The following is a 22,621-nucleotide window of genomic DNA, read 5'->3' on the forward strand; positions in this document are numbered from 1 at the left end:
ACTTTACAAACATCAGTTCATTCTATTCATAACCTCAGTGATATAGGTACTCTATTATTCCCATTTAACAGGTCAGCAAATGAAAGCAGAGACATTAGAGGCTTGATTTCAAGAGATACTGATCACCCACAACTGCAGCTGAAGTCTATCAGAACTCCAGGTGCTCAGTACCTCTGAAAATTAGGCTATAATTGGCTTGCTTAAAAATCAAACAGAAAGTCTGTAAGACGGATGGGAAAAGAACCCAGACCTTCAGGAATAGATTCAGGCCCTATCTACACTAGGTTTTTGCACTGGTGTAAATACACGGACACAAACCCTCTGTGTTGATGTGCTGCAATGGAGTGAGATGGACCGTTCACTCATGCAATTTAGTAAACTACTAGGGTAAATTGCACCAATGAAAGCCCAGCTTTGTACTAGTACAGCGTATCTAGTGTAGCGTATCTATTTAGTGGGGGAGGTTTAGATTAGATATTAGGAAAAACTTTTTCACTAAGAGGGTGGTGAAACACTGGAATGCGTTGCCTAGGGAGGTGGTGGAATCTCCTTCCTTGGAAGTTTTTAAGGTCAGGCTTGACAAAGCCCTGGCTGGGATGATTTAACTGGGAATTGGTCCTGCTTCGAGCAGGGGGTTGGACTAGATGACCTTCAGGGGTCCCTTCCAACCCTGATATTCTATGATTCTATGATCTACATTAGTTTTGTACTGATATAACCACATTGGTATAGTTCCACCAGTGCAAATTTTCCTAGTTTAAACAAGCTCTGGTATCTTAATCACAAGATTTCCTGTGCCTCCTGTGCTCATGCCACTAAAAGGGATAAATTCTCGCGAACAGCATAACTGTATCTCAACAGTATGGCCTTGTAATCTGGTATATGCAAGGCCAATGAGGCAGACTACTTGGCCTTTCTTCCTAAATTGCACATCTTCCTTTTATCTCATGAGGAGATAGGGGAGAGGATTTTCCACTCAGTTATATTTTATTCATATATTTGATTAAGAATAAATATACACATAATATGACTAAGTGAAAAATCCTCTCAATCAACACCTTATATAGCAACTGTTTTTATCAGGAAGTTGAGTGTAGGATGTGAAAAGAATACTCAAATCCATGGAGGGACACTTGATAAAATATCTCCCACCTTGGCCATGGGAAGAACAGATACATATAAGAGCCAGAAGTCCTTGGCATGCTCCAAAAGACCTTCTTTTCTAAAATATCATATAGTGTATGTGGGGTGCTTCTGGTCAGAAGAAACCTCAATTTTTAAAGCATCTGTCATTCTCAACAAAAGTCCTTAACCTTGTCAGAAATTATCTGATGGAGAAGTATACAACAGGGTCACATTCTCCACTGATGATACAGATAAACTTAATTGTGTATATAGTGTGCCAGTGGCCTCTGTTAAAAACTTGGAAGCATCCAAACTATGTAATGCAATATTGAGTTTGTACAGTCAGGCACCTAAATGTCAGGAAATACAAAATTTAAGATGGGTTTCTGTGTTTCATAATGGGATTTCCGTTTCTCATTTTAACAAATTATTACATTAGGTATGATTGTAAAAAAAGTTCCAAAAATAGACACTGTAAATTGTTCTGCATTAATACTAATCATGTACACACCCCAAAAGTATTCATAATATTAAAACTAAAATGAACTAAAATAGCATTAGTTTTCTTCCTTCTTTACCTAACTCTATGATCTCTAACTGCATCAGGGACTGTGTTCAAGAGTTTGTGGATAGTCTCTTCTTTAAGCAGGTTCTGGAACTTCCCTTGCAAGGGATTTGCAGTCAAAGAAAGTAAATTAAAAAGCTGAAAAAAGTATAAAAAACATTTAGTTAATATTCAGTTTAAGAAAACAGAAGTAGTGTCCTATTGAATTAAATAAGCACAAGAATAATTCAATGCACAATGAAAATTTAAATTGTAAAAAAGGTGGGAAAATTATTTCATGGACTACTACCTGGGGAGAATAATTCAGGTAAACCATCTCATTCTTCCAAAAGGCAAACATCTGTGATAGAGATGAGCCCGTGGAGCTTAAATCTCCAAGAGTGAATGTTGCTAAGCTAACCTAATTCAATGGAATACTGAACAAGAACCATCAGTATACAGTGAAGCAACACTGTGTACAGTGTGAAGATAAATAAAAACATTCTGATGTGAAACGTGAAAGGCTGAAAGAGGTCATATATGATGTAAAATTAACTGAGTATTTATTTTTGGTTCTAAGACTTAGAAGTTCTTCACTCCCAAGTAAAATCTCTTCAACAACATTGTGTATGCACTTTTAACTTATTCCTGTATCCTGGACATGTATGGATATATTAGCACATATACACAGATAATGGTATTATAGACATTCCAAACTAAAACAATGGATTTTGTATTTGGGTGTTCTTTATATCTAACTGATCAACAAAAAAAGGACTTTTTTTGTTGCCTGCTGATTCATTCTCTTATGGTAAAACCATACAAACAATCTCCACTAGGTAGCTCAGTCTATTCCTCTGGCCCCAGCGACAGCAGTAAAGTTGACATTCAGGGGACATGTCACTCTCAAGTCTGCCTTCAGGGACAATGATCCAAGTTCTCTTCCTGAACTACCAACAAAACTATGATTTCAGAAAGAAAAGGCAAAGCTAATGTTAAACCAAAAAGCCTGATAAAGTCATCAGGGAAAAGCTTTCAAACACGTGATTAGTAGCGCATTCCCTCAAAGGTGAGTTGCAGTGTGGGAAAAAATATTCAGTCTGTGCCCATTTTATGCTTTTTTTATAATGTACAAAGAAGGCCTGACATCCTGATCAGTGATTCCCCCAATTTAAAAAGAAATTTATTTCTGCTTTTTTATGGTCACATCAAAAGGAAAGGAGATCTTTGCTCTTCATCAGGTTCATAGACATGATTTGCCTGGATGACTATAATCCTAATGAAGGATGAGAAAAAGACTGAAGCTTGAAGAGCCACTGCAAAAGTTTCATAATTCTCTTAGGGAACCCACTGTATGTGTGTCTGGTCGTCAGGAAGTCAGCATCTCCTTAAGTGTCTTTGGTGAGGGTTGTTACTATTGTGCCAATCTTTGTGAGCTGCACAAAGATCCTGCATGTCCTTTGTAAAATGGTAATGTTTAGACATTTCCTATTCAAGGTGTTTTTTCTTTGCTGCCTCCTCATACTCAGACTGAATAATCCTCTTTACGGGATGGTCAGAGAAACAGCTGTGTCCTTCGACTTGGCCAAAACATTTTTTCAGCAGTTCCTACTGAAAATCTGCTCTACTTCAAATTTTTTTTTTATTCCTTTGGTGGGGGGTTGAAGCCAAAGAGCAACAGAGATTCATCTCATTCTCATTTCAAATTCTGGTGGGAAAAGATAATCATGCGTATCTTCCTCCCATTTCGTTGGATCAGACTGACAAGCCCATGTACTCCATCATATAATTAGACCAAATTCCACTACAAGAATCTTTAAATTTCACAGCCATGTTAATTTATTGTACCTTTATTAAATACTCTTTGTTCTCATTCTCCTCACCTCCACACAAACATAAGCTCCTACTGATGTAAAATTTGTCAGTGATTATTCCCAATGCATTTTTTGCCATACTCTTCAGGCAGCCTGGCTCAGAGCCTCCTTGCCAATGTGTGCCATGAAAAGTAGCTTGTATCTGATTTACAATGGCTCATTTCTCCAAATCGCTAGGCTTTGGCTACTCCACTGTTTTCCAGGTAGCCCAGGTTCCTAGTCTGCAATACTGGCTCTTTTGTCCACTTCCTGGCTGTCATTAGATTCCAGCTTTGGCTCCTTGCCCCTCTGCTACCTGGCTCCCAGGAACAGGGCAGGGAAGACCCACTCTAAACCAATGAACTCCCCCTCGTGGGGAAAGCTGGAGAGAGAGGCTGAAAATAGTCAGATCCCTAGGTGCAGTAAAATGGTGAATTTCACTTTAATAATGCTGATTTCTATGGAGTCCTGGAAAAATGATAAATATCACAGGTATGGAGCTGCAGATTCCACAGAGCTCTGTGATGAACGGTGTAGTTCACAACTCTTGAGAGATATTGACCTGGCTTGGGAGGCTTGCTGTGTAGACATACCTTCTGTTGCTGCTCCTAGGGCCGCAGGAGAAGATTCAACCTTTTTAGACAGACTTCTCCCTGGAGCACTAATAGTTGGAAGCTGCTGCTATTTACTATACTACCTAAAGCCTGCAGCTACTGTTTCACATTTAAGCAATTTAAAATGTTTTTCTATTTGAATTTCTGTAGAACTCTCTCAAATGAAATGTAGCTAAACACTATACAATGCAATCTCCTCCAAAGTTATCTTGGTTGAATTTAACCAACTATTTCTCAAAGAGTTGATCAGAAAAACTGTCAGTGGATATATTTTTGATACAACGCGTACTAAAATAATAACTCTAAGCAAGGAATTATGCTGGAAATTTAAATACACATATGCAAACAAATTCTTTAGGGCTTGGCTACACTTGCAAGTTAGAGCTCATTAAATCAGCTTTGGGAGCCCTAACTCCTGAGGTGTCCATACTGGCAAGGCACGTAGAGCTCCTGGACTCTGCAGCTGGAGTGCTCCTGGTAATCCACCTCCACAAGAAGCATAAAGCTTGCTGTGCCCCAGCTGAAACGCCCGGGTGTCAGTGTGGACAACGTGTTGTATTACTGTGCTGTGACTGGCCTCCAGAAACGTCCCATAATCCCCTGAAGTCAAGTGCCACTCTTGTCATTGTTTTGAACTTGGCTGCACACATGCGGATATCCCCTTTCAAAGCTCCGTTTCTGACTTATCTGCTCCGGGACAAAGCCAACCATTACTCTGGAATGCTGCTGTTGTGAGTGTTTTTGAGAGAGAGAGAGGAGAGGGGTTCTGCTGCTGTCTGAACTTACAAGACAGCATGCTGACACACTCTCTGCCCCCCAAAACACACACTCTCTCCCACCACATACAAACAACACAGTCCCTGTCACACTCCACCCCCCGCACCCTATTTGAAAAGCACGCTGCAGCCACTTGAACACTAGGATAGCTACCACAATGCACTGCTCCTTGTGGCGTTGCAAGAGCAGCTAATGTGACCAAGCCAGTGCGCTTGCAGCTGACAGTGTAAACACACAGCAGCGTTTTCCCTGCTGCGGTCTCCGAAGGCTGGTTTCACTCCCAGCGCTCTACAAGTGTAGCCAAGTGTAGCCAAGCCCTAAGTTAAAGTTCCCACAGCAACATTAACTTTGCAACATAATGCATGTGTAGTAACTTTTAAAGCAGGGGTCTCAAAGTCCCGGCCTGAGAACTGCCCCACTGCAGCCTGTGAAAGCTTTAAAAAAAGTTATTTCATCTGGCCCTCATGGCTGCCAGCCAAGGGGGCGGGGTGGGGTAGGAGGGGAGCGGGCAGGAGAGATTCACATGCCCCTCCCCCCAGAGGAGAGACCCATGCAGCCATGCTGTTTTGTCTCTCTGTTGCAGGCGCTGCCTCCCGCAGCTGCCATTGGCTGGGGGAGAGGGACAGAGATACCATCACTAGTCGCCGGGCAGAATCAGCCATGGAGGCAGCATTACTAGTTGCTGAGCAGCGTCAGTCAGGGTGGCATGAGGCCAAGGGAGCAAGGTGACATTATTGGCCCGCTGGGAGGATTTGAAGACTGGCACTGGCCCAAAGGTAAACTGAGTTTGAGACCCCTGTTTTAAAGCAGCATGAACACCTACAGTGTAGCACTGAATAATATTAATAAATATTGGTTAAATATATGCTGTAATACATGTTTAAGGGCCTACATTAACACTGATCTGGGAAACTGTGCAACCAGTGAGAACATGAATGTTTCAGGAAAAACAGAATTAGACCTTAGTGGAGAACAATACCTCTGAATGTTTACTGCTTTTTGCAATCTCTCCTGCTGTCTTTCCATCTTTGGTTTGCAGAATTTTATCAGCTCCAAGTTCAAGCAACTTCAAGACTACATTTTTATGTCCCTGGTGGGATGCCCATGTCAGTGCCTATATATAAAACATTTTGTTTCACTTCGTAGAATAAGTTTAAAAACAAGACAAAAAACAGAGCTTATTATCTCAGTAAAACAATATAGGGTAACCTTTGTGAAAGGCAAACATGGAAGAGTAACTCTACCAGCTAATCTATGATGATACTGCACAATCTCCTTTTGTCTCATTATTGTTTGGAAGATGACCGGACAGAATACAGTTCATTAAAAATGGACAACATGTAAAATATCTTGTCAAATGCTTTAAAAATTAATTCAAAGTTAAAGTGCAGATTTAAATATGAATGACAAAAGTTCTCAACACATATGCAAAGTCAGTTCCAACTCTGCCCTTTCTCACTCACTCATCTTTCACACATGGAAAGGTCTTCCCTCCCCTTTGCCACACCATCGGACTACATGTATATTTAACAGACTGTCTTAGTTTGTTCTAAATTCTACGATTTTGCTTTATTTAAACATTAATAGCAAAATTACCCCCATACCCTACAGTTTGCAGACTGTTTTAAATACAGGAACGTAAGGGCAAACAAGGAAGCAATAAGTTGCCTGTGAAATTCTGAAGTTACATTCTAAGCAATTCTCAAAGCTTTGGGGCTACCACGACTCCACATATAAAAGGGACTCAGAGGCTATGGCAACAGGGATTTAAATGTGACTATTTTGGGGGGGGAGGTGTCGCTCTATACCTCAGGGGAACACCTGGCACCCCCATTTTCATCCTTATAAAATGATTGTGTGGTATCCAATGCAAAGTTTGTCATGTCGGTTGTCTTCAGAAGGCTCATGATGCACTGAGTATTGTTGTCATAGTAATGTTATAGGTTGTTTCATGTATATCGCTATGAGGCTGAAAATGTGTCCTCATGGCTTAAAACAAACCCAGGCAAAAATTCTCCAGGAGCAGAGGGGCAGTTCACACCTCATTAAGCCATGTTCAAGACAAACCCACCCAGGCTCACAGGAACAAAGGACACTAGCCTAGGAAGCAACAAAGGATCTGTTGGACTCTCACCCCCCTTCCCTTGGTCAGTTTGGGACTACAATGAGGTAATGCTCACCTGACTCTGAAAGGGGTGGAGGGGCAAAACCAAGAGGGAAGAAAGGACATGATCTTATTTAATCTTTTTATTACTGACCTTGGCACAAAAAGTGGGAGTGTGCTAATAAAGTTTACGGATGATACAAAGCTGGGAGGTATTGCCAATTTAGAGAAGGACAGGGATACCCTACAGGAGGATCTGGATGACCTTGTAAACTGGAGTAATAGTAATAGGATGAAATTTAATAGTGAGAAGTGTAAGGTTATGCATTTAGGGATTAATAACAAGAATTTTAGTTATAAGCTAGGGACGCATCAATTAGAAGTAACAGAGGAGGAAAAGGACCTTGGAGTATTGGTTGATCATAGGATGACTATGAGCCGCTAATGTGATATGGCCGTGAAAAAAGCTAATGTAGTCTTGGGATGCATCAGGAGAGGTATTTCCAGTAGGGATAAGGAGGTTTTAGTACCGTTATACAAGGCACTGGTGAGACCTCACCTGGAATACTGTGTGCAGTTCTGGTTTCCCATGCTTAAGAAGGATGAATTCAAGCTGGAACAGGTACAGAGAAGGGCTACTAGGATGATCCGAGGAATGGAAAACTTATCTTATGAAAGGAGACTCAAGGAGCTTGGCTTGTTTAGCCTAACTAAGAGAAGGTTGAGAGGAGATATGATTGCTTTCTATAAATATATCAGAGGGATAAATACCGGAGAGGAGAGGAATTATTTAAGCTCAGTAACAATGTGGACACAAGAACAAATGGATATAAACTGGCCACCAGGAAATTTAGACTAGAAATTAGACGAAGGTGTCTAACCATCAGAGGAGTGAAGTTTTGGAACAGCCTTCCAAGGGAAGCAGTGGGGGCAAAAGATCTATCTGGCTTTAAGATTAAACTCGATACGTTTATGGAGGAGATGGTATGATGGGATAACATGGGTTTTGGTAATTAAATATTCATGGTAAATAGGCCCAATGGCCTGTGATGGGCTATTAGATGGGGTGGGATCCGAGTTACCCAGGAAAGAATTTTCTGTAGTATCTGGCTGATGAATCTTGCCCATATGCTCAGGGTTTAGCTGACTGCCATACTTGGGGTCGGGGAGGAATTTTCCTCCAGGACAGATTGGAAGAGGCCCTGGAGGTTTTTTGCCTTCCTCTGTAGCATGGGGCACGGGTCACTTGCTGGAGGATTCTCTGCTCCTTGAAGTCTTTAAACTACGATTTGAGGACTTCAATAGCACAGATATAGGAGTGAGGTTTTTTGCAGGAGTGGTGGGTGAAATTCTGTAGCCTGCGTTGTGCAGGAGGTCAGACTAGATGATCATAATGGTCCCTTCTGACCTAAATATCTATGAATCTATGATAAAAGGGAAAGACGTTTGCCATGCTCTCTCTCTCTTCTACCTCCATCTACAGACACGACCGCCAAGCGACTGAAGCGCTGATCAAAGTGGAGAGCCTGGCTAAAGGGCAACCAGCCAGCCTGTGGTGAGAAGCATCTAAGTTTGAAAGGGCACTGAAAGTGTTAAGATCAGCTTAGAATGCATTTTGCTTTTATTTCATTTGACCAAATCTGACTTGTTGTGCTTAGACTTATAATCACTTAAAATCTATCTTTTGTAGTTAATAAATCTGTTCATTTATTCTACCTGAAGCAGTGCATTTGGTTTGAAGCATGTCAGAGACTCCCCTTGGGATAACAAGCCTGGTACATATCAATTTCTTTGTTAAACTGATGAACTCATATAAGCTTGCAGTGTCCAGTGGGCATAACTGGACACTGCGAGACAGAGGATTCCTAGGGTTGTGTCTGGGACCGGAGATATTGGCGAGTGTCATTCAGTTGCACAGTTCAAGCAGCGGCCGGCCAAAAGTGCTCACTCATGTAGCTAGTGCTCACTCAAAAGTGCTAGAGGCTGTGCGTGAACAGCCCAGGAGTGGGGGTTCTCACAGCAGAGCAGGGTAAGGCTGGCTGCCAAAGTTGAGGATTGGAGTGACCTAGCAGATCACCGGTCCAGATAACACCAGAGGAACGTCACAGGGGGAACTTTAAACATCAGCACCCCGTCCAATGTCCCCGGGCTCTGCTGCCTCCCCCACCGCCTCCCCAGAGTACCCCCCGTTTCCACTGTGTCTGGCCACCTTTGTCCCGAGCTCCCTTCTGTGGCACCCCAGGAGGGCGCCAAACACTCACTGGAGGCTGCAGGCAAGGAAGGGATGGGTAACATGCCCCCTCTGGCAGAGCTGGGCTGCCACCTCTGCTTCCCTGCTCCGAGCGTCATCTAGTGGGGCTCAGCGGGAGCACTAGCTGCAGTGCCTTTCTCAGGCATGTCCCTTCAGCTGCGCTCAGCCCAACTCCCACCCTAGCAGAAAGAGGGGAGGATGGGCTCAGGAGAGGGAATCCCAGGGGGAAGGGCAGGGCAGAAGCTGGGAGTTGTGGCGGAGTGGGGGGATGGGCATGCTCCTGCTTGCCACCCCCCGTTCATGCCCCAATGGCAACGGATGACAGATAGATGAGAGATAAGGTTAGATAAGGAAAGAAAAACAATAAAAGTCAAAGCTGCTACTGCAAGTGCCATGTTAAGGTACAATCTCTTCTGGTTCAGAAAAAGCTGTGAGTGGTGCCAGATGGAGTTAGTTCCAGAAAAATTTGGCAAGCTGGAGCACAAGAGTGAAGGGTATTTCTGAGGAAAAAGTACTAAAAACAAACTAATGTGAAAAGTGTAAACACAATTCAGTATCACATATAGTATATACAAGTAGCTTGCTTACTGTATAACCATTTTCATCCTGGGCATTTATTTGTGATCCATAAGCAACAAGAAGAGCAACAACCTGAGGGCGTCCTTCTCGAGCTGCATACATTAGCGGAGTCATTTGCTTCCTTGGAAAAAAGAGGAATTTTTGTTAAAATACTCAACATTAGCTAAGGCATCAGCTATATGGCCTTGACTCAGCAAAGATTTAGCAGAACATTCGAGCATGAGCTTAAACTTTAAATGCAATCTTAAATCCTATTAGAGTCAATGGACCTTAAGCAGATGCTTAACTTTAAGCACATATTGAAATGATGTAAAAAATTGGGCCCATATTCCCAATGAGCAGTTTTAACACCTATCCTGTCAAGCACCTATTGTACTGCAATCAGAAGTACAAATATCAGTAAGTGGAAAATCAGTATTATATTCCTAGACAAAAAGATACAAAAGATACACTTAAGATTGCTTGTATGTATCAGCAATTTAGAGTATAATACAGTAACTCCTTGCTTAATACTGTAGTTATGTTCCTGAAAAAATGCTACTTTAAGCAAAATGATGTTAAGCGAATCCAATTTCTCCATAAGAATTAATGTAAATGGGGGTGGGGGGTGGAGGGAGGGTTAGGTTCCCGGGAAATTTTTTTCGCTGCGCACGCACACACACACACTATAAGTTTTAAACAAACAATTTAATACTGTACACAGCAATGTTGATTGTGAAGCTTGGTTGAGGTGGTGAAGTCAGAGGGTTGGATAATTCCCAAAGAATGCCTTACTGCTAAATGATGAACTAGCACTCGGCTGAGCCCTCCAGGGTTAACACATTGTTAATGTAGCCTCACACTCTACAAGGCAGAAGGAATGAAGGGAGGGGAGACTGCATGGCAGAGAGACAGAGACACACACCGTGTGTGTGTGTGAGAGAGACATGCATTGCCCCTTTAAGTATGCTGACCCCACTAAGTACACTGCCTTTTTAAGTACATCAGGAAGCTGAGACAGCAGCTGCTGCCAGCAAGCTCCCTCGCTTCTGAGCCCTGTCATGTGTCCCCCCTGCTCTGTGGAGATGAGGTACCGGATCAGGGGAAAGGGGGCACCCTGATATTACCCTCCCTCTTCCCCCCCTCCCGCACAGCAAGCAGGAGGCTCCCGCACAGCAAGCAGGAGGCTCCCGGAAGCAGCTCAGAGGCAGAGGGCAGGAGCAGCACAGGGCAGTGGGGGGAGGGACAGCTGAACTGCCCAGCAATCGATAGCTTGATGGGCGGCTGCCACACAGGGAACTTAGGGGGGCTGCCAGTCCACCCTGGTTCCAAGCCCCCACCAGCTAGCTCCAATGGGCTGCTCTTTCTGCAAGCAGTGGACAAAGCAGGCGGCTGCCAAACGTTATAAGGGAGCATTGCGCAACTTTAAATGAGCACGTTCTCTAATTGATCAGCAACGTAACAACATTAACCGGGACGACTTTAAGTGAGGAGTTACTGTACATTATAGAGATGTTGTAACTATCCTAAAAGCAACCATTATAAATCAAGGAAATTCAGAATTAAGGCTAAACTTATAGGAAATATGAACATGTAAAAGAATGGAATGTAGTTAGAGCACGCAAACAACCTTAACTCTTCCCTTTAGTAACACCATGCAATAACACTGTGATTAAAGCATTATGGTGTTTGTGACCGATTAGATGAAAATCTGGTGTTCAAAAAAAAAAAAAAAAGTATGTTGTCACTACAGGGCAGATGTGGTCTGGAGTCAAAGTGCAACACTGAGAAGTATGTAAATAGGTGCAGTTGCAGCCTGTGGCTTCAGTTCCATTAAAAACAATAGGAAATGGCAGCCATTTTGAAAAAAAACAAAGAAGTCTTCAAGAAATTCTCTGAAAGAGAAATTTTCAGTTATGAAGAAAAACTACAAAACCCGACAATTAATCCACAAAGTAATTCTTCAAAGTAGCCAATGCAAAATATTTCAATGAGATTTAACTATATGGGAAGTTTGAAAAGTTAGCATTATTCCAAGTATTAAGATAAATAAAAACAAATGTTTATTTTGGAACCTGTTTCTTTAGTAAATCAAGCTTAGTTTGTGTGGTTTGTTTTATTTGCTCAGTAACCTGCTTTGTTCGGTTTGCTATCTCTTTAACCATTTAAAATCTGCCTTTTATAGTTAATACAATTTGTTTTGTTTATTATTAAACCCAGTTTATGTAATTTCTAACTGGGGTGGGGAGGGGACCAAGAAGTTGTGCATCTCTCTCTTCACACTGAGGAAGACGGTGAAATTTTATGAGTTTGAGCTGTGCAGATCTTTCTGTACAGTGCAAAACAATATACTTTGCAGTTTATTTCCCAAAAGGGGTGTGCATGTGAGTGCCAGGTGAGCCTTTTCACGCAGAGCTGATTTCAGTCTCTGTCTGTAGCTGGGTGTGGCCCTACCTGTGTGTGTATGTTCCAAGAGGCTGGAGAGCCTAATTCAGCAAAACAGGGAGAGGGAATCCAGGCTGGTGGAGCAGGAGAGGCTCAGCTAAACTCCAATACATCAGGTGGCATCCCGGACAGGATAATTTTAACTCAAACTAAATTAATAGATTTACTGTAAAGTCTCAGAAAACTAGTCCTCTACTTGAAGAATAAGTGCTGTATCTTGGGGGAGAACACACTATTTTTTCATGTATAATCAAGAACAAAACTAAGTGCAAAACTAAACTCAACATTAACTATGGAGATGCAACTGATGCCTCCATAATTTGAATACATAAATACATCTGCAAAGCGACAGTGAAGTTTAAATTGCATAGAGGGATCACAGAAACTACAGAGCAGGGATTTCTCAGCCTTGTAGGCTTCAACAATATAGAGCCTAATCCATCTAGCAGTGGATGATTTAGAAACTCTTGAGACCTTGACATTTACACTGGAAGGACACAAACAGGGCACCTGACCTCATTGTGGATTGTGTGTGCATGATGTAGATTTTCAGCACTCTCCTGGCATTAAGGTGTGCCACTTCTATTCTGTCAGACGTCACAGCTTCGGACAGAATGAAGAAGGACAATTTTTTGGGAAGTATGAAAGGGAAAATTTACTTTAGGAAGAAAAAACTGGCGTTTTCAGCACCACCTTGGCGTCGTGGAATATACAAGGTTCTTGCACAGATAATATCACCAGTTCTGATACCCATCTAGCAGATGTGAGAGACCAGAAAACAAGCTTTTATGGACAAGTAGAAGGCCATCACTAAAGTCAGGGTCTCAAAGGAATGATCTTTTAGATCTTTCAAAACCAGTGGTAGATCCCATTTTGTGAAGATCAGCCTGATCAACAGCTTGGTCAGCCTGATAGCTCTGAGGAATCTGAAGATCAAGGATTCTGCAGATCCCATAAAAAGGACGCTACTGAGATTACAAATTTGGTGCTACAGTGCTGCATTGAAGGCCCTTGTCTACGACTTCCTGCAGAAAGTTCAAAATGGCTTGGATTGCTGGGGTCCACACAGTACTCGTAGCACAAGACATTGAACCTGGACCAGAGAGAAGAGTATGGCTTTAGTGTCGAGGCTCTTCTGGATGCTGGCAAAGTCTTGATAACTTTGGAAGATAGTCTGGTTACTGAAACGGAGGCCTTAGCAATACTGGGTCTATCAACTGAAGCTGGTCCAAGACCTGGATGGAGAAACAGACCTTGGGAGATTATGTTCCGGTCTCCATGGTCACTGTAGCAGAGGTTCCACAGTCAGGTCTATCAGGTCAGAAAACCAGGGTCTCCTTGGCCAATAGGCAGTTATCAATATGACTTCTGTCTGCTCCCTTTTTATTTTCTGAATCACTTTCCCCAGGAAGGGAAAAGGTGGCCATCTGTGTGAAAGGGCATCTGTCCCCAAGGATTTGGCATCTGTCTCCCTGGTGAATTATCTTGGCCTCTTCACGTTCTCACAGCTCACAAACAAATTGGCTGAAGGAAAACAGATTGTCCTTTGAAATCAAACTGAAGACCTCCTGATTCAGGCACCATTCTAGTGTGTTGAGCTAGTGTCGGTTGAGCCAGTCTACCTTCTGGTTCAATTTCCCTTTACATGGGTCGTTCTGAATGACAAGAAAGACTGCTCTGCCTGTTTCATTATTTCCATTGTTTCTGCATGTTGCCTTGGGCAACTTCTCCTTCCATGGTTGTTTATGTACATGACCGTAGTTGTGTTGTCTGACTGAAACAGAATATGATTTCCCTCCAGGAAGATCTAGAACTTTCAAAGAGCTAGCTTGACTACTCTGAGTTCTAAAAGGTTTATGCCATTTGTCTTTTCCTCTCGGCTCCAGGTTCCCTGGGTGGTTTGAAACCCACACGAGTACCTCAGCCCTCCAGGTTGGCATTGTTAGTAAGGACAAGGGGATATGGAAGGCATATGGGCAGACCTTTGCAGACAATCCAATGGACAGTCCCTACCACTCTAGGGAGCTGAGTGCCTGGATCGGGATTCAGATGTGGTCTTTCATGTGTTCTGGGGAGTGGTTCCACACTCTCAGGAGGAAGATCTGAAGGCACCTGATTGTAGGAAAGATCCCATGGGAAGCAAGTCTAAGGGAAAAAAGAGCTTATGAGAGTTGGCAGGTTTTTAAAGAAACACTATTAAGGGGCTAAGAGCAAACTACACCAATGTGTAGGAAAGATAGGAAGTATGATAAGGGACTACCTTGGCTTAACCATGAGATCTTCAATTATCTGAAACTCAAAACATAATCATAAAAAAGTAGAAACTAGGTCAAATTATGAAGGATGAATATAAAAAACAACAACATAAGGACAAAATTAGAAAGGCGAAGGTAGTAAACAAGATTCAACTGGGGACATAAAAGGTAACAAGAAATCATTTTATAAATACACGAGAAGCATGAAGAAGACCAAGAATAGGGTAGGCACAATACTCAATACGGAGGGAAAAACAAGAACAGAAAATGCAGGAAGGGCCGAAGAGCTAAATGCCTTTTTTTGTTTCAGTTTTCACAAAAAAAGTTAACAGTGATTGGACAACTCACAGTGAGCCATCAGTGTAATGGGGTAGGATCAGAGGCTAAAATAGCAAAAGAACAAGTTAAGAATTACTACAACAAGTTAGATGCCTTCAAGTCAGTAGGGCTTCTGTGGTATATGTGTTTCTCCCAGGCATCTCACACAGAGAGAATGCCTGCTGGACTGCAGAATCGCTTCTTTGCAGGAGCTGCAACTCTTACAGCCAGGGGTACCTGGCATGTTCAGGGTAGTGCCCCAAGGGAGAGGGAAAACGGAGAAAAGCTTTTACGGAATGTGCTCCCAAGGGAGCAGGGAACCAGAGAAAGAAAAACTATATATATTTTTTTAACAGGTACTAAGAACTACAATAAACTAACTAAATTTCTATTTTGTCAATTTATAGGGTAAAAAGCTGTCGCACTGCCCTGAGTGCCGTCTTCAGACGAGGATGGTTGAGAAGGAACTGAGGGCTTGGGCCGTGCACGCGCTAACTGAGACTCCAATGGCGCCGCAACACAGCTTCTAAGCACAAGCAGCCCAACTGAGCAGAGCTACCGAAAATCTCCAATTAACAGCATCAGGACTCACCATCACCTGAAGTGGAGCACCCACAGGGACAGCACTTGAAGAAGACGACGTGTTTTGTGTGAGTGAGTTTCTCAGGTCTGAGGTGAGAGTTGTTTGCAAAGAACCAGGTACCATTTTGCCAAGGGGTCTCTGTGTCACACTGAGCAATAAAGTTCTTTGGCTCCTGTAGCACCTGAGGTAAATTTTACTGATGTTTGCCTTTGTCAGGCTTATCCCATTCCTCTGTGATCACATCCTCAGAAGAGGAGCACAGCGGAACAGCAGCTTCAGGGGAGGATTTTAAGGCCAGGAATTTGCTTTGAGGCTTGCTCTCACAAGCCTGTTCAGGCTGGATCTGGATCTGTACAACCTTTCTGTACACGATCTCAAACTTTTCGGGGTGGAGGGGAGAGAAGAGGAAGCGTCAGAGGGAATGTGCCTTCGAGTTTTGGGTTTTTTTCCTGTTTTCTTCCCCTTTTTGGTCTTTGTTCTTGTAACCCATCTCACGTCCACAGGAACCCTGCTGGGGCTCTGATGAGGTTTTTATAGCTTGCCTTTCAAAGTGCTTGAAGATCTCCAGAGAGCTCTCTGTCTGATTCCTCCCCTCCAGGGTCCCAGTCCCCTAGAGCAGGGGAGAGGGGTTCATTGCCCAACTCCTCCAGCTCAAACTGGGAGGGAGAGGGTCTGCTTATGAACCCCCATTCTTTCCCCAGGGCAATTAGGAGCCATTTTAAGATGGGGGGGGGGGTGAGGGGGAAGACGGACCTGTAGCCCTGCAGCCTTGTTCTGTTTAGAGTCCTGGACCCTGGGACTTACCCCTCGGCCAGCTAAATGAGATCCTCCTTGTCCTTTGATCCTCTCCCTGCTCTGTTCTGTGGCTCCAGCTCTGATTGTTCTGTGTTGCAGATATGGCAACTCAGCAGACAGGACTCCACATGCCTGTCCAACTTGGAGACCCATTCCTAATGGAGTTAGGGTCAGTTGGTTGGACGGAGGCAGGGCACAATTCACCACCTGCTGAGCCTGGAAGGCTGCCTCGCAAACAGTGCACTTTTTTGGACCTGGTCTGATGCTTCCTTGGCTGTTCTATCATACCTGGGAGAGAGGCAGAGAAGCTGGCAGAGAGACTCTATAGAGGCAGCTTCCAGGTGAATTAACCACCCAACAGTTGATTAACTACCCAAAGGAGGAGGAGAAAGGGATTAAAAAGATCCAGCTCATCTGCTCACCACTGCCTAAAAACAGGAGAGAAAAACAAACAGGGGAGCAAATGAAAGCAGGAGCAGCTAAATCTGCCAACTGTCCCTTGCCACAGAGGCAGAGAACCTAGTGGCAAGCAGGAGCGGGAAGGCATGGCTAACACAAGTAGTGCTGAAACTCTGGAACGCCTCCGTGAGTGGCCCTGTGGAGAGTAACAGGCCAGATGTATGAGCACTGGGGGAGATGCTGGGCTGGAGAATATGCATATTATACAACAAATGTCTGAATAGCACCCTCTAGCGAAAGTTATATATAAATTCAAAAATCCAGGAATACGCCACTCTTACCAAGTGGTTCTCTAAGAACAGTAGTGCACAAATATATTTTAACATCAAACAAGTTGAACACATGGTAAAATATCTGAACATCTTTAGTCTTTTACCTTTATTTCTATTTGTTATTCCAAAACTGTGTTTTGATGCTATTCTTCTACACACTTTTACCTCTTGGCAATGCTGCAGGGAAAGTCCTCTGAGACCATTCTCTCTCCCAAATCTACCCTTTATTTCTACACCCCAGAAGACCTGGTGATAGGAGGACCTGCTGACCTGGATAGATTCAAGTATCTCGCAAGCATGTCAATATCACTCTTGAATTGGCTTGGGGACTGGGCTGGAAGAAAAAAAGTGTTTCAAAACAGGAAAGGAATGGAAAGTGCTGAAGATGGGATGAAAATAGGTAAGGATTAAAATACAAAACAAAAGAAAACATTGCAAAAGTCTCATGTTATATCCTCCCCACCTCCTTTGCTGTGTGTCTACTGACAATAAGCTCTTCAAGGCAGGGATTTCTTACCACATGTCTAGAGTGCCTAGTATTCTTTTGAGCACTACAGAAATAAATAAAACAACCAACCAACACTGAGACGAACAGTAAGGGATCATACAATTATATAATGAGAAATATCTCTGAGGAGAAGCTTTCAAGTTCTGATTGCAGTAAATAAAAAGTAGTTTTGAGTGAGGAGCCACCACTCCTACTAAGGATGGTAAGTAATATTTAAAATGTATTAACATTCAACATTTTGTCTTCACAAGAATTAACCATTGTTTGCATTACATTGTTCTGTGACAAGGCACTCTTCTGTCTGGTGGCAACAGACGTTTCAACTCTTTTCTTAGGAAGAAATGTAAAACCTTGGGAGGGGGCTTTTCCTATAGTACCTACAGGTATTAACCATAATACTGAACACTAGAGGGACCCTGAAAACCAAGTATATAGCAGAGAGGTTGTATAATTCTGTTTGAATGGATTGTGAGAGACTGAGCTTTGTCACTCTTTTACCATATGCTAGTTACAGCAAAGTATGGCATTGTTCATCTTTTCCTGCTATTTTTCATAAGCAAAATATACGGCAGAGAGAAACCTGCTCTCCAGAACATTCACATAAGGAGAAGACTGCATAATCTGAGGCTAAAGAGCATCCAGAGATCAGAGAGGAACTGGGAACTGAAAAACAGACAGACAAAAACTGGTGAGAAAATTATGGCATACTGAAGTAGAGACTAGGAAAGGGAGAAAGGCATGAGAGTCTTATAAAAAGAGGAAGATAGCTAGAAAAGGGTCTCTAATGCTTTCCCTTGAAAGGTGGAGGATTTAGCAGTAGGAAGAAAAGAGCTGATTTAATGCACAGGCACTATATGATCATGCCTAGGGCTCTGGCTCATGCAGATGTGTGATTATATCAGAATCTAACCTTCCCCTGGAGTTAGAGGGGGAATATTTACAGTGGTTGCACTTTAAAAGTTTATTGCATGTTAAGAGATATCAACAGTTCTAGTATTTCTCTTTAAGTTTTATGTATTGTGTGTATTGGAATAGCACCCAAGGACCCAATCAGGATTGGGGTCCCACTGTGCTAATCTCTTTCAAACCAGAAGAATCTCACAAAAACAGAAGAAATGTTTTAAAACAGAACACTGTAATTCCATAATCAGATTATGAATAAACTTCCAAAAAGCTCTAGTAACATCTGGAGATGTTACGGAAGTAAAAATGGATGTCACTTCTCCAGCGATACAGAGCTTCAATTCCCCAATACCTTCCTTTTCATATCAGTGCGAATTTATCTGATTAACCTTGCTGGTGGAAGGGTGTAAACCTCTTTCCTCTACTAATACTTTAAAAGAGGTTAGACTGAGCACTGATTTTTTAAAATTTTTCGGATGTTTACACCATGACAAAATCTTGGCATGCATTAATTACACTTATTTCTGTTTCTGCCCTTCCTTCGTTCAACAATATTCTTGCCTGGGAACTTGTGTGAATCAATTAACTCAGACAATCCCAAAAACCAAAAAGCAGTAGGTATTGCTTTTCTCCAGCAAAGTGCAGTATATGAAATGAGTAATCACTCAAGTTTATTTGCATCAGTTTCTGAAAAAGCCACAGGGAACAACTGAAAGTTCCATGAGCAGCTGTTGCAGAGACACTGCACAAGTTGCCATGTCATCCCTGCCTAAGATGGGACTAGGTGACTCCTAATGCCTATCTGATCACCTTCAAATATGATTTGGGTTGCCAGCTTAGTTCCATTTTTAACAAAAGCAGCACAAGCCATGTATTAAGCCCTGTAGGAGGATATGGCCACCAACTTCAATGTCATCAAAGCTGCCAAGCTGGATTCCCCAAGCACATTACAGCAACAGTACCACCAGCAACTTAGGGGTGAGCCCTTTTCCTTTAGTGGGCGGCCACACATCTTTACCCAGCAATTTACCGAGTGCCTGACTGAGTCATGGACCGTGGAACTGACAGACATAAACAGACCTTTTTAGACAGTATTCCCAGGAAGGTGCAAACTTGGTACAATGGATCCAGCTTTCTGCTATCAGAAGGAGGCATAAAGAGGATTTAATGGAGGTTGAATTGTTGGAGAAATCACCCTGCTTGTAGCTCAGGACAGCCATGAAAAAGGAAATGTAAGGAAGATTACTGAAGGGCCTTGTGGAATTCAAGTGGGAGGGGGAGCCAAAATGGACATCTGCCTTGACTAAGGGGGATCCATCAGCTTCTTCTACTGTGTATTTTGCCTGTGGGCAAGAGGAACATTTACAAATAATTCTATGCCATGATGGAATCTGACTTCGGAGAGACATGGGCTTGCTGGGGCCACATCTAAAAGGGACTGTCACTCAGCCTCTATGGAGGAGCAATCAGTCTTTCCAGCTGGTGGTGTGAACAAGGACACATACAAAGATTTTGTCCCTTCCAGGGGTATCTCTGTGAATTGGGGAAAAAGGAAGGGGGGAGGAGGAAAGGTGGATTAAGAACTGGTTAAAGGGGAGACTACAAGAAGTCATACTGAAAGGTGAACTGTCAGGCTGAAGGGAGGTTACTAGTGGAGTTCCTCAGGAATTGGTCTTGGGACCAATCTTACTTAACATTTTTATTACTGACCTTGGCACAAAAACTGAGAATGGCTAATAAAATTTGTGAATGACACAAAGTGGGAGGTATTGCCAATATGGAGGAGGACCGGAATATCATACAAGAAAATCTGGATGACCTTGTAACTGGAGTCACAGAAATTGGATAAAATTTAATAGTGCAAAGTCAAGCAATTAGGGACTAACAACAAGAATTTTTGCTATAAGCTGGGAACTTATCAGTTGGAAGCAACAGAGGAGGAGAAAGACCTGGGTGTATTGGTTGATCACAGGATTACTATGAGAGGGAAGAGCATCTTCACAAGCAGGCTGGCTAACCTAGTGAGGAGGGCTTTAAACTAGGTTCACTGGGGGAAGGAGACCAAAGCCCTGAGATAAGTGGGGAAGTGGGATACCGGGAGGAAGTACGAGCAGGAGAGCACGACAGGGGAGGGCTCCTGCCTAATACTGAGAAACAGGGACGATCAGCGAGTTATCTCAAGTGCCTATACACAAATGCAAGAAGCCTGGGAAACAAGCAGGGAGAACTGGAAGTCCTGGCACAGTCAACGAATTATGATGTGATTGGAATAACAGAGACTTGGTGGGATAACTCATATGACTGGAGTACTGTCATGGATAGATATAAACTGTTCAGGAAGAACAGGCAGGGCAGAAAAGGTGGGGCAGTTGCATTGTATGTAAGAGAGCAGTATGACTGGTCAGAACTCCGGTATGAAATTGCAGAAAAACCTGAGTGTGTCTCTGGATCAAGTTTAGAAGTGTGAGCAACAAGGGTGATATCATGGTGGGAGTCTGCTATAGACCACCAGACCAGGGGGATGAGGTGGACAAGACTTTCTTCCGGCAACTAATAGAAGTTACTAGATCGCAGGCCCTGATTCTCATGGGAGACTTCAATCACCCTGATATCTGCTGGGAGAGCAATACAGTGGTGCACAGACAATCCAGGAAGTTTTTGGAAAGTGTAGGGGACAGTTTCCTGGTGCAAGTGCTGGAGGAACCAACTAGGGGCGGAGCTATTCTTGACCTGCTGCTCACAAACTGGGAAGAATTAGTGGGGAAGCAAGAGTGGATGGGAACCTGAGAGGCAGTAACCATGAGATGGTTGAGTTCAGGATCCTGACACAGGGAAGAAAGGAGAGCAGCAGAATATGGACCCTGGACTTCAGAAAAGCAGACTTTAACTCCCTCCGGGAACTGATGGGCAGGATCCCCTGGGAGAATAACATGAGGGGGAAAGGAGTCCAGAAGAGATGGCTGTATTTTAAAGAATTGTTATTGAGGTTACAGGGACAAACCATCCCGATGTGTAGAAAGAATAGTAAATATGGCATGCAACCAGCTTGGCTTAACAGTGAAATCCTTGCTGATCTTAACCACAAAAAAGAAGCTTACCAGAAATGGAAGATTGGACAAATGACCAGGGAGGAGTATAAAAATATTGCTCAGGCATGCAGGCGTGAAATCAGGAAGGCCAAATCACACTTGGAGTTGCAGCTAGCAAGAGATGTTAAGAGTAACAAGAAGGGTTTCTTCAGGTATGTTAGCAACAAGAAGAAAGTCAAGGAAAGTGTGGGACCCTTACTAAGTGAGGGAGGCAACCTAGTGACAGAGGATGTGGAAAAAGCTAAAGTACTCAATGCTTTTTTTGCCTCTGTCTTCATGAACAAGATCAGCTCCCAGACTACTGCACTGGGCAGCACAGCATGGGGAGGAGGTGACCAGCCCTCTGTGGAGAAAGAAGTGGTTCGGGACTATTTAGAAAAGCTGGACGAGCACAAGTCCATGGGGCCGGATGCACTGCATCCGAGAGTGCTAAAGGAGTTGGCGGATGTGACTGCAGAGCCATTGGCCATTATCTTTGAAAACTCATGGCGATCGCGGGAAGCCCCGGATGACTGGAAAAAGGCTATTTTACTGCCCATCTTTAAAAAAAGGGAAGGAGGAGGATCCGGAGAACTACAGGCCAGTCAGCCTCACCTCAGTCCCTGGAAAAATCATGGAGCAGATCCTCAAGGAATCAATTCTGAAGCACTTAGAGGAGAGAAAAGTGATCAGGAACAGTCAGCATGGATTCACCAAGGGAAAGTCATGCCTGACTAATCTGATTTCTTTCTATGACGAGATAACTGGCTCTGTGGATGAGGGGAAAGCGGTGGACGTGTTATTCCTTGACTTTAGCAAAGCTTTTGACATGGTCTCCCACAGTATTCTTGCTAGCAAGTTAAAGAAGTATGGGCCGGATGAATGGACTATAAGGTGGATAGAAAGCTGGCTAGATTGTTGGGCTCAATGGGTAGTGATCAATGGCTCCATGTCTAGTTGGCAGCTGGTATCAAGGGGAGTGCCCCAAGAGTCGGTCCTGGGGCTGGTTTTGTTCAATATCTTCATAAATGATCTGGAGGATGGCGTGGATTGCACCCTCAGCAAGTTTGCAGATGACACGAAACTGGAAGGGGAGGTAGATAAGCTGGAAGGTAGGGATAGGATACAGAGGGACCTAGACAAATTAGAGGATTGGGCTAAAAGACATCTGATGAGGTTCAACAAGGAC

At 43.2% G+C, this 22,621-nt stretch overlaps 1 protein-coding gene across 1 annotated transcript in view; it reads right to left on the reverse strand.

The window, feature by feature from the left end:
• ASZ1 (ankyrin repeat, SAM and basic leucine zipper domain containing 1) overlaps positions 1-22,621 on the reverse strand; it is a 109,189-nt gene that overhangs the window by 20,952 nt on the left and 65,616 nt on the right. The window contains exons 5-7 of the mRNA XM_077807828.1: positions 9,857-9,968; positions 5,893-6,027; positions 1,704-1,828 (exon numbers count right to left, since the gene is read on the reverse strand). Of these exons, the coding sequence (XP_077663954.1) occupies positions 1,704-1,828; positions 5,893-6,027; positions 9,857-9,968 (372 nt within the window). The remainder of the gene's footprint in view (positions 1-1,703; positions 1,829-5,892; positions 6,028-9,856; positions 9,969-22,621) is intronic.

The sequence above is a fragment of the Eretmochelys imbricata genome, chromosome 1 (assembly GCF_965152235.1).
Source record: "Eretmochelys imbricata isolate rEreImb1 chromosome 1, rEreImb1.hap1, whole genome shotgun sequence".
Classification (NCBI taxonomy): Eukaryota; Metazoa; Chordata; order Testudines; family Cheloniidae; genus Eretmochelys; species Eretmochelys imbricata.